The sequence below is a fragment of the Hipposideros armiger genome, unplaced genomic scaffold (genome assembly GCF_001890085.2).
Source record: "Hipposideros armiger isolate ML-2016 unplaced genomic scaffold, ASM189008v1 scaffold_29, whole genome shotgun sequence".
Taxonomy (NCBI): Eukaryota; Metazoa; Chordata; class Mammalia; order Chiroptera; family Hipposideridae; genus Hipposideros; species Hipposideros armiger.
This window is the reverse complement of record NW_017731379.1, coordinates 5,148,056-5,163,180: the sequence shown is the minus strand read 5'-3', so window position 1 is coordinate 5,163,180 and position 15,125 is coordinate 5,148,056. Positions and strand designations below refer to the sequence as shown.

Below are 15,125 nucleotides of genomic sequence, written 5' to 3'. Positions count from 1 at the left end.
TTTTCTTATCTTGTTGTATCCTAACATTTATTATTAGAGGCAGAGCAGCTTCATATTTAACTGTGAGGACTTACTAACCAGCTTCTATCTAACCTTAGGCAAGCTATTTAACTGCTCTGAGCCTTAGTTTCTTGAGCCATAAACTAGGGATACCATTGCTTTACATTATAGGGAAATACAGAAGATCAAATGAGTCAATACACATAGATTGGTTTGAATAGTGCCTGGTAAGTGGTAAGTAGTCACATTTTTAGCTATTATAATTACGATTATTAATTTTTAACCTAAAAAGATCTTGCCTTGTTTTTAAATAAAGATAAAAAATAATCCTAACTTCACTAAAATCCATATAATATTAACATAAAATTTTATCCATTAATTACATTCTTTCTGTCTGACACTTTTTAAAATTCTACAGATAGAACTTACCTTGGTAATGTTAAACATGTATTGAGTATCATTAGACTCAGGTCTATCTTGCAGTTAGAATACTGCTAATAGTGATGGACTAACAAAGAAAGGTTTACTATATATACATGATATGTCATTAGTAAAATAAATGACATACCCAGTTTAGACTGTGCCTCTGATCTATCTATCCCTATCCACTTACTACGTCAATAGCAGTATTTTGCATATATTTGAACAAGTATTTGACATCCAGTTCATGCCCAGTGAAGGATCCAAAACATTAGTTAAACTAAAACTAAAAAGTTAAACATAAAAAACATGTAGAGAAAAATAATTACTCAAACGACTGCTTAGGACTTAAAATACTTTTATATTATTTTAACCTGCTTACCCGAAGCTTCAATGGGGCAACATTCTTCTGAGTTCCACTCCAAAGTTCCTGTACTAAATCTCCATAGCATTTCGCCATGTGCCCCTTCATACCAATGGGATTAGTCCTAGAAGTTTGAGAGGAAAACTTGTTGCCAAAGAGTCTCATAAATCACAATCACGTGGGCACAGAAATGCCTTGCATTTGTTTTCTCACATCAAAACCTTCTTAAAACAACAGAAGTATCCCCTGGACCTTATTTCATACTAAATATAACAAATAAGACTTTTCTCCCCCCTGGTAATGACAGAGGAGATTTAGGTGATATTGGGTTCATATCAAAGTTATACAAAGTTATGAGGCCAGTGACTCAAGAAAGATTACCTGTTAAGTTCATAAAGATGTCTCCCTGAGATAAAATACTGTGTCAGCGGCTGGGTGTTACTAACACACTGGATGCTTGAGTTCATGAAGCATGTGTTTCCAAGGTTACTCAGACCTGTGGCTCCCTTTTCTGTGGGAACTGGAACAAACAATATAAGAACTGAAGCCTAGCTGTAGTAAGATGCCATAGACCAAACAGTTGCTTATATTTGATGCAATGTTTTTATATCTCTTTTAATCAGCTAAATGGAGCTAATGTTTCTCTAGCTGGTCTTGCAATGCTAAAGCAGAGGAGGTTTTTCATGGAGTGTCACTGGCAATTATGATAATCCATGCTCATTTTTAATCTAGAAGCAGCAATGACTCTCTTTAATTGCTATGACTGTTTTTAGAATTCTAACAATTCTTTCCTAGCATTATGTCTTTAAAATACTATAAAGTATTTCACTGCAAGGTTAAAAAGAAATTTCATGCTTCAGGAAAAAGAAAAACAAGAGCGGGGCTTAATCACTTTTGGATTAGAAAGCCAAAGGTTGTTAACACGTCAATAGTTGAGAGAGGGAAAATAAAGAATAATTTAAAAATAATCTCTTTAAAAATAATACACTGGACACTTACCCTTGTGTCTGTCTATTTTACTACTGTTTGCTATAAAGGACATTTCCTCAGGCCAACTCATATCTTTGTTTCGAACTGGAAAGACATATAGGAAAGTGTTACTTTCTTATCCATTAAAACCACACCCACTCAATTGCTTCTGTTAAAAAAAAAGTTATTTCTAAACCAGAAACAACAAAAAAAATCAAGTTAGCTTTAGTTACTGACTCTGAAACCATTCTGACCCTTTATATTTGAGATTTATAGTCACGTGGTTAGAATTAATTAGTGAGCTATTCCTCCAATTATCTATCTGAAGTAAAATTATACTCAACCATCTATAGAAGTATTTAAAGATCTTAAAGTTAATACATTAGAACTATTACAATTTTTTTCTTAAATTGTGACAACTGTGAGAGTAATCTATTCATTTTAATACAAAGGTAGCTAGCAACGTTTCCATGAAATCTTGATGGGTCAAGACATACTTTAAGTTTTCAATGACATATGCATGCCCTTTACATGTGTGTAAACCTATGTGTGAATGACTATATAAATAAGGTCTGCTGATGAGTGACCAGTGTTGATGACTAATGAAACCCTATGCCACTAACCTCGCAAGAAAATTAGTCTCCTTACTCAAACTCACAGAGGCAGCTTGAAATTTTTAAGAAGCTTTGTAAACTTAGAACTGAATTCACTTGTTTCTACCCACCATTTCCACATCTGTCCAGCAATATTTTTCCTTTAAAATAATCTAAATATGTAGGATTATGTAAGACTTTAATAGGTTTTCTTTACTATTAAGAATAAAATAATCAAATAATAGTTGGAAAATTATTAAATGGATTATTATGAGTGACTAAACCTTTAAATTCTTCCCCTAAAAATCTAATGTAGATGTATGTTTTCACTTGTACCTTCAATTACCAGGTGCTGCTCATCCTGGATTTTCAAATATTCCAATCTATGATCCTCGTCATCCAGAAGAGTAAGGTAATTCTGTGTACGGAGGAAGAAATGTTTTTGTTAATTTGATTACCAAACTTGAAACAAATATGGAAATAAAAATGAATATTAAAAATGTCCTTATAGTTACATAACTCACGTAATGGATATTATTAGGCTTACTATAGTTGTTCAGAAATACTTATAATTTAGGTGGTAAAATGAGGGAAAAACAATGTATACTTATAAACATGTACTTAATGTCTCTAAAACTAAGTAATATAGAATTTTGGAGAGACCAGAAGAAGACTCATCATACATCAAACCAAAATTCATTGGGATTTAGATTTTCTGAAGAGCTTACAGAAAAGAAAATTTCTTTAGTACTTAGTATGAAATTCAGTAAATGTGCTTGTGATCAAGATGGAATTTGATCCCTTACTAGGAACTGAAAATGTAAAACCAAATGTGATACAGTAGAATTATACATTTTTGCTTAGGCTCACCCTGTCTGAAGTATTAAATTTCCTCATTTCCTCATTAGAAAACCAAGAGAGAGAGAGTTACATGGCTTGCCATGGTTATACAACTACCAAGTCGCAGGGCCAAGATTTAATCTCTTAAATAAGCTCTTAACTATTATACTATACTGCCTCTCAATGGTGACCAAAGGAAAAGGTAAAAAACAAGGAGCTAGGGAATAGAGAACTGGTTAAAACTATTTATGATCCAATTTCAGAGTATAATCTGAAAACACATTGCATGTTAAGCAATTAACAGCACTGCCTTTGAGGGGAACAGAAGATAGGGATCAGAGAATGGGAAGGAAATATTAACTATATTTTTTGTGTTGTTTGAATTTTTTTTAACATGTGTACAGTTACCTTAAAACAAATCCAAAATAAACTCTATTTAGTTTTTTTTTTTAAAAGGTATTTGCTGTTACTTTACAACAATAATCGTCATAAGATGGCACTGTCCATGATGATCAAGAGGTATTATGGAGTTCAGGTGACAAATATCTACATGTATGTATATAGTAATTTAAAAGCTGACATTTTCACTGAGATCTTAAGTATGGCTTTAAGCATAATTACTGTAGACAATAATCCCATACTCATGAAATACGGATTTAACACTTAATTAGCACTCTTCAAGACCAAGGTGCCTCTTACCTCACTGTTGTATAGCCATAGGCGCATATCTTCCTCTTTGATGCGCAGCCTCTGAGATAGATATTCATGAATTTCCTTGATGGTCTGCATTCGACTGAAACAGCCAGTGTAGGCTAAGACCCGCTTTAGTGGTGCATTCGGAGAAGGTACATTTCCTATGATCATAGTAATCACAATAAGGAAAAGGCAGATGTGAAAAAAAAAGCAACCCTCAGCAATGGAGATCACAGTATTTTAGGAAATAATGATGAGAAAGGAGAATTAGAGGTTGAATAATTTTATAAATTAGGAAGTTTTAAAATAAAACTTTAAAACAAAGACAGGAGACCCAAGTATCTTCAAGTGAGTCCAAAGCCCTAACTTTGAAAGGAAGCAAAATCACAGAAGCCTAAATAAATGGCAGTACTTGGATGCCAGAAGAGTGGCAAATATAAACAACAGGCATTAGCATTTTGGCTGCCCTCAGCTGGGTCACACTCAAGAGCAAAATAAAAACTCAGTGTATGAATGGGGAAGATAAAATGGGACTGGATTTGAATTCCATACATAGATAAGTGGATTCACCTGATCCACTTCCATAAAATAAACTGTCTTTGAATTACTAATGCTGTCATTCTCAGTCATTCTCAGTCGTTAAGTGACCCAATTACTTGGCACACTGGTACAATTACACAAGAAAATTTTACTTAAAATTCTAAGTAGGCATAGACTCCAAGTGGCCAAACAGAACTTTAAAGTGAAGCCAAGAAGCTTATCATGATCCAAAAAATTGCCCCACTGAAAGGTTGAAGGGGGTAATAACCATATGGCCTGCCTGCCCAATAAGATGACAGAAGACATGACCTTGAATTCCTGAAAGGCTCAAGGTAGAAACAAAAAGGGGGGCAATAAAGAAAAAGAGTGAAGAGTGAAGGAAGACTATGTCAAGTCTAACCACGTATTTCAAAAGAGAAGGGGGATGAAATGACAAGAGATTAAGGAAATAAAAGATAGGTTGCTAAAATAATCTGCTAAACCCTGGTTAACTATTCAGCCAAAAATCCAGACAAAAGCTGTATCTTAAAATGGTCATCTTTGCCTATGTGAGGTTATAGTTTATTGAGGAACCCAAAACAAAAATAAACTTAACATTTGAATAGAATTCATCTAGAGCACAATTATGCATTTCAGGTAGCTTTCCACCCATTCAATGGTGACTTAGCTTTATTCCTCTTATTAAATGCACTTTGAGTCATCACCTACTAAATAAAGTGGAGAAAAGTATTGGTACCATCTGCTTTTTTAGAGCTTCTAAAAAGAATCCAACTATCCAAAATAAGCTGAAAAATCATTTAAGAAACAATGACTTCTATAGATTTGTCTGTTAAAATGGATACATTTAAGTCACTGTAACTGGGGCAAGATTTGTATACCTGTCACTTCAAAAGAAATAAAAGAGCCTACCCAATAAAAGAGCTGTAATAAATTGAGTAATGAGAAAGATGAAAACTATGTTATAGCAGAACAAAACCCAATGTGATCAATTTAAAACACATAGCAAAGCAAATCTTTTACTATCAGCAAGCAAAGGATAATCCCTACAGGAAAACAAAAGAGCAAATGTCTCTAATTATACATCAGAGGATTAGTTATAAGATTACAGCAAGAAAGCATATTTTTGTAAACTTCAAAATGATTAATGATTGATTTCACAACTAATTAGTAAGGAATAAAATTTCAAATTAAGAACAAATTTGGAGCATAGTAACTACCCAGTTCTAGGATTCAGAAGCATTTGCAAATATAGTGTCCAAGTCAATTTTCATTGTCCTAAGACACATAAGGAATGTATTCGAATTCTAAACAGTTTTTACAGCATAGCTCATTAAGCAGGCAGCCACTTATAATACAGAATTTTGTGCTTTTGAATAGCATCAACAAATCTAGTGGAATTTACAGAGCAGCAAAAATCTAGGATCAGCACAAGAGTTGCAAAGAATACTTACTAAAAGCGCAACAACACATCTTGCCTCTCATGTTATCTTTCAAAGAGAATCGAAAAAAGTTCCATTTCACTATTTCTTGATTTTGATGTTTTCCCAAAGACAATGTTTGGTTAGGCAGAGGCCTCTGCTTTGCTATAATTGCTATCAAACAATATGTGTATCAATCTCCATATATTATCTAAATATGCCCTTTAAGGAAGACATTAAAATAACCCTGTTCAATTTCAAAGGACGGATGGTACTTATAGGGTTGGTTTGGGTTTGTAGGTCGTTCTAAGTTATATTAATTATAATAACATTCTGGAATTGTTAACACAAAGTCTGAGACTTTATATAAATGGGTGCACTCATTTCTGCTGAAGAACAATTTCAAATATCTGCAAAGCAAAAACATAAAGCAAGTCCTGACCATCAATAAAATTTAACTTTATAGAGAAATCAAAGGGGAACTTTTTGCATGTAATACATTAAAATGGGAACTTATTTGTCATTTTGATAGGCTTCATGTTGTTCAATGCAAATGTGTCATTTTCATTTTTCAAAATACATTCTTTGCTTTGTATTATCTGTCTTTTAGAAAGGCTCCCCAGACCTAGCATGAAAATGTTTTGTCAAAAAAAACCAACCCAAAAGCCAAAAAAACCCAAAAATCAAATAAAGAAAGATGAGACTGCCAAAAAAATTACTTCTAAAAATTTGAGTGGAGTTAAAAAGACAAGTCACTGACTGGCAGATGCTAACTTAGGTCAAGCAAACAATTTTCAATGGCTTGTTCTCAAAGAAACAAAGTATGTGAGATCTGTTCCTATTTATTATCTTTGTATGTTTACAAACTAGAAAAGGAAACCATCCTTCTCAGTTAGCTGCTGAGGTTTTGCTTCTGTCCTGTCTAGTCTTGCGCATGACCGTAGATCTAAGCCCCACAAGTGATTTACTGGTACAGTGGCACCAGACTTTGAGCAACTTGTTTTTTTGTTTTTTTTTTAAGGCAATGCATGATATTCTTGCTGCATTCTTAAGTTACCTCTTGGCAAATGCTGAGGAAACATTCTCAGGCTCATCATACCCATATTCACCCAGATGTTAGACTGCTGCGTCCGAGTGGCAGGCTGCTGTCTCAGGAACAGAAGATATCGAGGAAATAATTCTAGCTCTGGGATGTCTGTCTTGCTATTCTTGATCACCTGTTGTTTTAAAAGATATAAAGTGATCACTATAAAAGAAAAAACAAAACTTGCAATTTTTATCTAACTTCTGAGATTTATTTTTAAACTGGAATGTTCAATAGGTTCACCACCTATAGTTCAGATAGATTACAGAAATTCATACATTTAAATTACATGGGTTTAAATACTCCCAGGTTTCTGCTCCAAAATCCACCTTCTAAGAATTCCTGGTGGGTATTTTCTCCCCTTTCATTTAAAAGCAGTAACATCAAAATCAAATTAAAATAAAACCCCTAGATATTATCTAACAATTCTACTACACTCATACTATAACTCTTTTCACTTTTACATATTTCATGTATATAAATGACGGTCTTTTAAAGGACAAATTCTTAGGACTGGACTTACAAGTCAAAAAATATGGAAGGGGCCGGCCGAGTGGCTCAGCTGGTTAAGAGCTCGCTTGGGAGCGCCAGCTCTGAGCAGCAGGGCTGCGGTTCGGATCCCACATTGAGGGCCAGTGATGCTGGTGCTCTACAGCTAAGATGAAGAACAACAGCTTGACCTGGAGCTGGGCTGCTGTGAGTCCCCAGCGACGGCGTAGGCTGCAGCAGGGCTGCAGTGGGCTGCCGTGAGCTACATGAGTGGCTGGCAGCCAGCGTGAGCGGCCGGCAGCCGGTGTGAGCTGCTGGGAGCCGCTGGGAGCGGCTGACCAATGACCGGCAACTGATCTGCTTCATCCAGGAAGAGCTCAATGATAATACCAACATGGGCCAGTGAAGCAACGTCCTCCACAACTAGACTGAAGAACAAAAACAGCAGTTTGTCTACGTGTCTGTTCCCCTTCCCTGATTCCCCAATGCTGTTCCCCTCCCCCCAATTCCCCAACAAGAAAATCTTTAAAAAAAAAATGGAAGTATTCATGTCATTAACTATATATATATAAATCATATATTGCCACCCAAAGTATAGCAATTTACAATATTCCCAGAAACATATGAATGTACTACTCTCACCAAACTTTATCAAATGCTTTAAAATACCTTGTTGGCGCTGGCCCTCAAGCTCTCTTGCCCTCACTCTCTCCCCCTTTCTTTCTCTCTCCCCCTCTCCCAGGCCCATTCTCTTCCCTGAGAATGTATCACTAATAAACCACTTGCATATTAATCAGCTAGCTGACCTCTGATTCTTCACTGTGTTGGCAAGAAGAACCAGACTCCCCTGACATTTTGGTGGCGTGACTCGGATTGCACCTTTTGTCTCCAGCAGTTTGGAATGCAATGGGGAATCAAGAGTCCATTCCCGCCGTACCCGCTTGAGATGTATCCTTTCTCATCGGTCGTAATTTGATCCTCAAAATTTTAAAAAGCCAGCTAATCTTTTTTTGTAACACAGCTTGGCCTCAATACCAACTAGGGGAAGGGAAGGTTTGGGCCCCTGCTTCTCTTGCCCCTAAAGCTGCTCCCACAAATAAGCTCTTGCCCGTGATAGAAATGGCAGGAGAATCAGCCCCCAACTAATAAACAGACCCATATCCCTCATTGAGCTCAGGCAAATTAAAGCCGACCTTGGGAACTATTCGGACAATCAGGACAAATATATAGATAGATGCTTTCCAACACCTTACTTGAGCATATGAACTGACCTGGAAGGATGATAGTTCTGGGACAAACTTTGTCAGACATTGAATAGGAAAAGGTAACTAAGGAGGCCAGAAAATTTGCTAACAATTTATATCTGTCTGACAATAAATGCCCTATAGAAGAAATAGTGGTCCCACCCATGCACCCTGAATGGGATTACAATGGCAATTCCCAAAAGTGGGAGAGAAACCATTTCTTACTCTCTATTAAGCTGGGATTCAAGGCGGGCCATCAAAAGGCTATTAATTATTCTAAGGCGTCTGCCATTAGCCAGGGCCCGGATGAAAGTTCTATTACCTTCTTGGAAAAGTTGAGGGAAGCTCTCATTAAACATACTAACCTAGATCTAGAGTTGTACGAGGGACAAGTAATATTAAAAGGACAAATTTCTAACCAAATCTGCTTTTGACACAAGGAGAAAGTTAGAAAAGCTTCTCCAGGGACCTGGGGTTTCCTTGGATGAAATGCTGACCACAGCCAATGTGGTCGTTTGGAACCGCAACCAGGAAATGCAGGCCAGGGCTCAAGAGAAGGAGGGACGAAAGGAGGCTGGCACGTCCAAGTTAGCCGTGCTTGTGGGACATTCACAGTCATATCCTGCAGGCCCTGCACGACTTGCTCCAAAAGACACTAAGTGCCATGTGTGCCGAGAGGCGGGCATTGGGCCAAAGAATGTCCTAATCATAATAAGGTTCCTAAATGCCCTGCTTCAAATGCAGGACTGCAGGCCACTGGGCAGCCCGCTGTCCCTCGGGCTGAAGGGCCCCCGAGCCTGAGGCTGCAACTGCCTTGCAGATGGTGACTTAGGACTGAAGCTGCCCCCCTCAGTTGGCCCCCCTCAAGAGGTCACCATTACTGGACAGGAGCCTAGGGTACGCATGGATGTGGCAGCTAGGACAATAACTTTTTTATTTTATACTGGGGCCACCTATTCTGTCCTTATTGCCTTCTCCAGACCCCTTTCCTGCCAAACTTGCACTGTCCTGTGTGTGGAGGGAAAGCCCACCACTAAGAATTTCATTTCTCCTTTGGGCTGTCTCTGGGACGGATATTATTTCATTCATTCTTTTCTTGTAGTCCCTGAATGCCCAACTCCTCTCCTCGGAAGGGACCTTCTCCAACTGTTAGGAGTCAAAATAGTTTAGTTATAGGAGAAAATCCTGTCCTAAGACCACCCCTCCAAATGTTAGTTACGCAAACTGAAGACCATCTGAATACTCTCACCTCTACACAGGAGAGTCAAATTGACTCAGAGGTCTGGGCCACCGGGATTCCTGGTCGGGCTAAAAATGCTACCCCAGTCCTCATTAGTCTTAAGGATCCCTCACAGTTTCCTCCCCAGAAGCAGTACCCTCTGAGGCCTGAGGCAAGGGCTGGGATTCAGCCTATATAATTTCTAAGTTTCTTTCTCATGGGCTACTTAAACCCATTAGTTCCCCTTGTAACACTGCTGTATTAGGTACTGGAAAAAGGACAACTGTAGAATAGTAATCCACCACCGCCTATCACAGAAAATGGCCGAATCATTAACAAAAACAGTGGAAATGCTCATTAGCTGGAGCTGCCCTCCAAAATCGAAGGGCCTTAGACCTTATAGCCTCGGCTGGGGGAACATACCTTTATCACAGTGCTGCTTCTATGTTAACAAATCAGGACAAGTCCAACAGAACATTCAGAGGATCCTTGAATCCATATCTAGGATCAAGACCTCAGCCTCCTTCTGGGGTTCAAATTCATGGCTCATGTCTTTAGTTCTTCCCTTGGCAGCCCCATTATTAATCATACTAGTGTTATTATGATAATCAACTTACTAACTAAATTTATCTCTTCTAGAATAGAGGCTGTAAAGCTACAAATAATCATCATGAAAAACTATCAACCCCTGAGACCCCAAGCTCCAGACACCTATCATGGGCTGATAAATGGACACTTCCCTCTGCCTCCTCCGATCTATAGTCAGTAAGCAGAAGAAACCCAAAGAAATCTCAACGTCCCTTAACATCAGGAAGCAGCCAGAGTGAGCAGGCACAGTGGTCGTCACCCCAAAGTCCCCAAAGGTTTGGGTTCATAATGCTTGAGGGGGGAAATGTTAGGTAAAAGTTTGAAAATGTTAGGTAAAAGTTTGAAAAGGAGGAGGGGTTTTCTGCCTACAGAAAAAGCTCATAACTAGCTTTGAGTAACTGCCTCCAGCCATGTATCTGTTTTTACAACAACAGATGACAAGAGGTGGTCTGGAGCAAGATAAAGATCTGAGTGAAAAGACCTCCACCTACCTCTCTCTCTCTCTCTCTCTCTCTCTCTCTCTCTCTCTCTCTCTCTGCCTCCTTCCGTCCCTCCCTTTCCCCCACCTCGGCTAGGCCCATTCTCTTCCCTGAGAATGTATCATTAATAAGCCCTGCTTGTATATTAATAATAAATAAATAAATAAATAAATAAACCCTATTGGCTGAATACATATATGTATGTAAATTATTTAAATTGTATTACTTGTATTAGTGGTGAGGATAAAAATAGTTCCATATAAATATTTACATCTATGTTCTATTGTGTAACTGGTCTGTTTTTTGTCTATGATTAAAACAACTAAATTGGATGTACAAAGCTGGGATCCACATTGCTGAAACAGGATTTTTCAGTAACCCCCTCCAATAACCTCCTTGCCAGCCCAAAGGCAAAGGAAACCATTTTATAATCAAAATATTGCTTTAAGAGTAGCACATCATTAATTCAGTATTCCAAAAGGATAGCAGGGTTAACAATGAAACTCTTTAAAATGTAAATTCCTACAGAATTTTAATATCATATTCTCAAGTGATCAGGCTTTATTTTATTTCCCTTTGCCCTAGTAACCAATGTCTTCTGTAACACAGCATTTTTTTTATCCAGAGGGGGCAATAAATAACCAAATACAAACAATACTACAAACCAAACCTTTAGGACTATTTCTTAAAAGTATTCTGCACACTCTGCTATGCGGTATCTGTAACTGGGAATACGATATTTTAAATGATTTTACAGCAATTTTTCCTGAAATAAAGCGAATTTATCATATTTAGAGAGGAAAATATACTCCTGAGCCAGCAAATGAAGCTCTAATTTAGCAAAAATTACAGCTTACTTAAACTAATATTTGTCTAACATCTATGTAAAAAACATGACGTTTTGTGAGGCTCTGAAAAAAACTTATTTAATAATTATGATGATGATGATGATATTAGCAATAGTCAACATTTATTGACCAGTTACTATGAATCAGATGCTGTGCTGATCATATGTATTATTTCATTATCAAAACAACTCTAATGGGGTAGATATTATTATCTCCATTTTATAGATAAGGAAACTAAGATTTAGAGATTGAAACACTGGTAATCTGAATTCAGGCAGGCTCTAAAACATCGAATATATATATAAAACACAATTATCACAATGTTTCCTATAAATATACAATATGAAGATAGAGAAGAATTAATTGACTAAAATTAAGTGACTAACTCAAGGACTACCCCACTCCCTAATAAATAAAGAATATATATGTATACCTATCTATGTATATTCATATTTATATGTACCTATCTAGGAGTCCTGATGCCAAATAAGAATGTTTTGGAGCCAACAAACACAAACCCTAAATTCCTGATTCTACTTAAACATAACTTAAAAAAAAAAAAATTGGGGAATTGGGGGGAGGGGATCAGTGTTGGGGAATTGGGGGGAGGGGATCAGTGTTGGGGAATTGGGGAGGGGGACCAGCCAAGTTGTTCTTCAATCTTAGTTGTGGAGGGTGCCAGCTGCCATCTGGCTGCCCGTTGGCAGCTCGTGGCCTCTAAGTTCAAGGTGCTGTTTTACAATCTTAGTTGTGGGTGGGTATAGCCACCATGCCATGCGGGAATTGAACCAGTTGTTGTTAAGAGTGCACGCTCTATCTACTGAGCTATCTGGGCGGCAGCTCAGCTCAAGGTGCTGTGTTACAATCTTAGTTGCAGGTGGGCATAGCCACCATCCCACGTGGGAGTTGAACCGGCAGCCTGGTTGTTAAGAGCGCACGCTCTATCCACTGAGCCATCCGGACGGCAGCTCAGCTCAAGATGCCGAGTTCAGTCTTAGTTGCCGGCAGGCGTAGCCCACCAATGAACAGGCAGTCTTGTTGTTAGGAGCACGTGCTCTCACCAGCTGAGCCATCCTGCCACCTGTTGGCAGCTCAGCGGCAGCTTAGCTTGAGCGCAGCATTACTGGCCCATATGGGAATAGAACCAGCAGCCCTGTTGTTCAGAGGTCATGCTCTTAAGCTAACTCTTAACCAACTGAGCCACTTGGCTGGCTTTTAAACATAATTTTTAATAAACATTAATTATTAATAACTCAAAATCAATATCAAAATGATAGGCTAAGATTTATAGCAGACTTTTTACTCTTTTTTGGAAGTCGTCTAATTTATTATATCTCATCTATGCAAAACCTTCCTGGTATAAGAAAGTTCTAGCTTGGATATTATATAAGGGACAGTATTTCTTGATATACCAAAAGAATCTTCTTATAAAGTATTTTACTGCATGAGTCCTGCTATTTACTCTATAAGTACAATGAATGATGCTGCATAGTTAACTCACTAAAATTTGGTATCACAGACTCTAAGTCCTTTAAATTATTTTAGAGCATTTTACTTATGCTCTAAATGACTCATCCTAGTAATGGCAACGGCCACAATTCATTCACTCAGTTTGAATTCCTGTCATCATATGTTATGATCTTCCTTATGTCCCTTTATCAAAAAGACTAACAGCTATAAAATGAACCGGATCCCTCACTTGATGCCTGTGTGGTTAATGGGAATAACAGTTTCAGAAGTAACCTACATTCACTAAACTTTTTGGCACTGGCTCTCAGACTTCTACTCCAGCCTAAGCACTGTATTATCTTAATGTCTCTGTTTACGTGGGTGATTTATTTAATAGCCTAGCCTTACAACTCCCTGGCTTTATTTAGTTCAATGACTATTCCCTCCACTCCATGAAAACCATCCACTCCCATAGGCACATCATTGTACGGTTGGTACCTAATCCAGCACTCAGTAAATGTGTGTATGAATGAATGAATGAGTGAAATTCATTCGAATGAGAAGAAACCTAAATTTTGTTCAACTGGTTTGAACAGGTACTGAGTACTCTGCTACCATAAGTAAGAACTTATTTGTGGATAGTGAGGTTCCTATATAAAAGTAATACAAAACCCCATCTATGACTGCTCCCTATATAAGGTACTATTGGCTATACTCACGGGTCTAGGAAGGGCCAGGTTTGCTCCATACCAATGATAAAGTGCTCTCCACACAGGTTCTGGGACCATTTCATAATCTCTTCCATGGATCAGCTGTGGGGTTCGTTTTAATCGTCCTCCTTCTAGTGTTAATGATGTAGCCTTAGAAGAATGAAATGTAAATATTAATTTTTAATATTACAGTCTTGTGTTTTAACAAAATCTCGACACAGAGGAATACATATGTCACTACTCAGTTTCATGTTACTAGAAAAAACTGAATTTTCTAAAAGACTTTTATTTTTAACTTTCATAATAAACTAAGAAAGGGAACTCATTTGAAAGGCAAATCATTTGAAAAAATCATTGGAGCACTTGGAAATAATAAGACTGGTTTTCATAGATTTCTTTCAGACAATACAAATATTATTTTGGGAAAAAAATTCCATATACACGTGAAACTACATTTTAACAGTAGTTATTCTCAGTAAAAACATTTCCAAGGGTCACTGTACTGCTTCTATGCAAATACTAAATCATACAATATTCTCACAGAAATGTACTATGCAAAGAGTCTTCCATCCACAACAGGTTAACTAAATGAACCCCTAGCGTTCTGCTATGTGCTAAAACCTTTAGGATGAAATTTATTAGCAACCTGAAAGAGAATAATTTTAAGTAGATGTCAAATTACTTACCTTTACTGGTTCTTGTGTTACTAGTGGCTGGTTATCAATAGCCCCTGGTTTCTGAGGATTGAGATGCAACAAAATATTCCCATTGACTCCTAGCAAACACTGGTTGTTATTGTCAGAAGTGTTATGTTGTCGAGCAAAACACATATCTGCCCCTGGTGTGGCAGAATACAGAAAACCTGTAAGGAAAAAAAGGATGGAATCTCTTTATTTTTAGTTGTTATATATAAATAGGCTTGAGGATATGAACTTAATGTCCATGTATTAGGTCAATGCTATTCTTCTGTTGGCATGTCAGTAGATTTTAATAAATCTATAGAAGATAGGAAGTACAGATACATTACTTTCTGGACAACATCTAGCACAACACTAGGTCAAATAAAAACTTTAAAAATTGTTACCAGGGCCAGCCGAGTGGCGCATTGGTTAAGAGCTGGCTTGGGACGCCAGAGGGCCCCGGTTCGGATCCCACATATGAGGGCCAGTGACACTGCC

General features: G+C 37.6%; 1 protein-coding gene across 2 annotated transcripts in view; it reads right to left on the bottom strand.

The window, feature by feature from the left end:
* The window catches only part of USP32 (ubiquitin specific peptidase 32), a 213,444-nt gene that overhangs the window by 23,727 nt on the left and 174,592 nt on the right, over window positions 1–15,125 (bottom strand). Inside the window, exons 14-21 of one of the 2 annotated variants that reach the window (XM_019636738.1) lie at window positions 14,634–14,809; window positions 13,957–14,097; window positions 6,937–7,054; window positions 3,886–4,040; window positions 2,683–2,764; window positions 1,784–1,858; window positions 1,166–1,304; window positions 803–908 (exon numbers count right to left, since the gene is read on the bottom strand). In XM_019636738.1, the coding sequence (XP_019492283.1) occupies window positions 803–908; window positions 1,166–1,304; window positions 1,784–1,858; window positions 2,683–2,764; window positions 3,886–4,040; window positions 6,937–7,054; window positions 13,957–14,097; window positions 14,634–14,809 (992 nt within the window). Of the gene's footprint in view, window positions 1–802; window positions 909–1,165; window positions 1,305–1,783; window positions 1,859–2,682; window positions 2,765–3,885; window positions 4,041–6,894; window positions 7,055–13,956; window positions 14,098–14,633; window positions 14,810–15,125 lie in introns of both variants that reach the window. The other variant, XM_019636737.1, reaches the window with a different exon arrangement.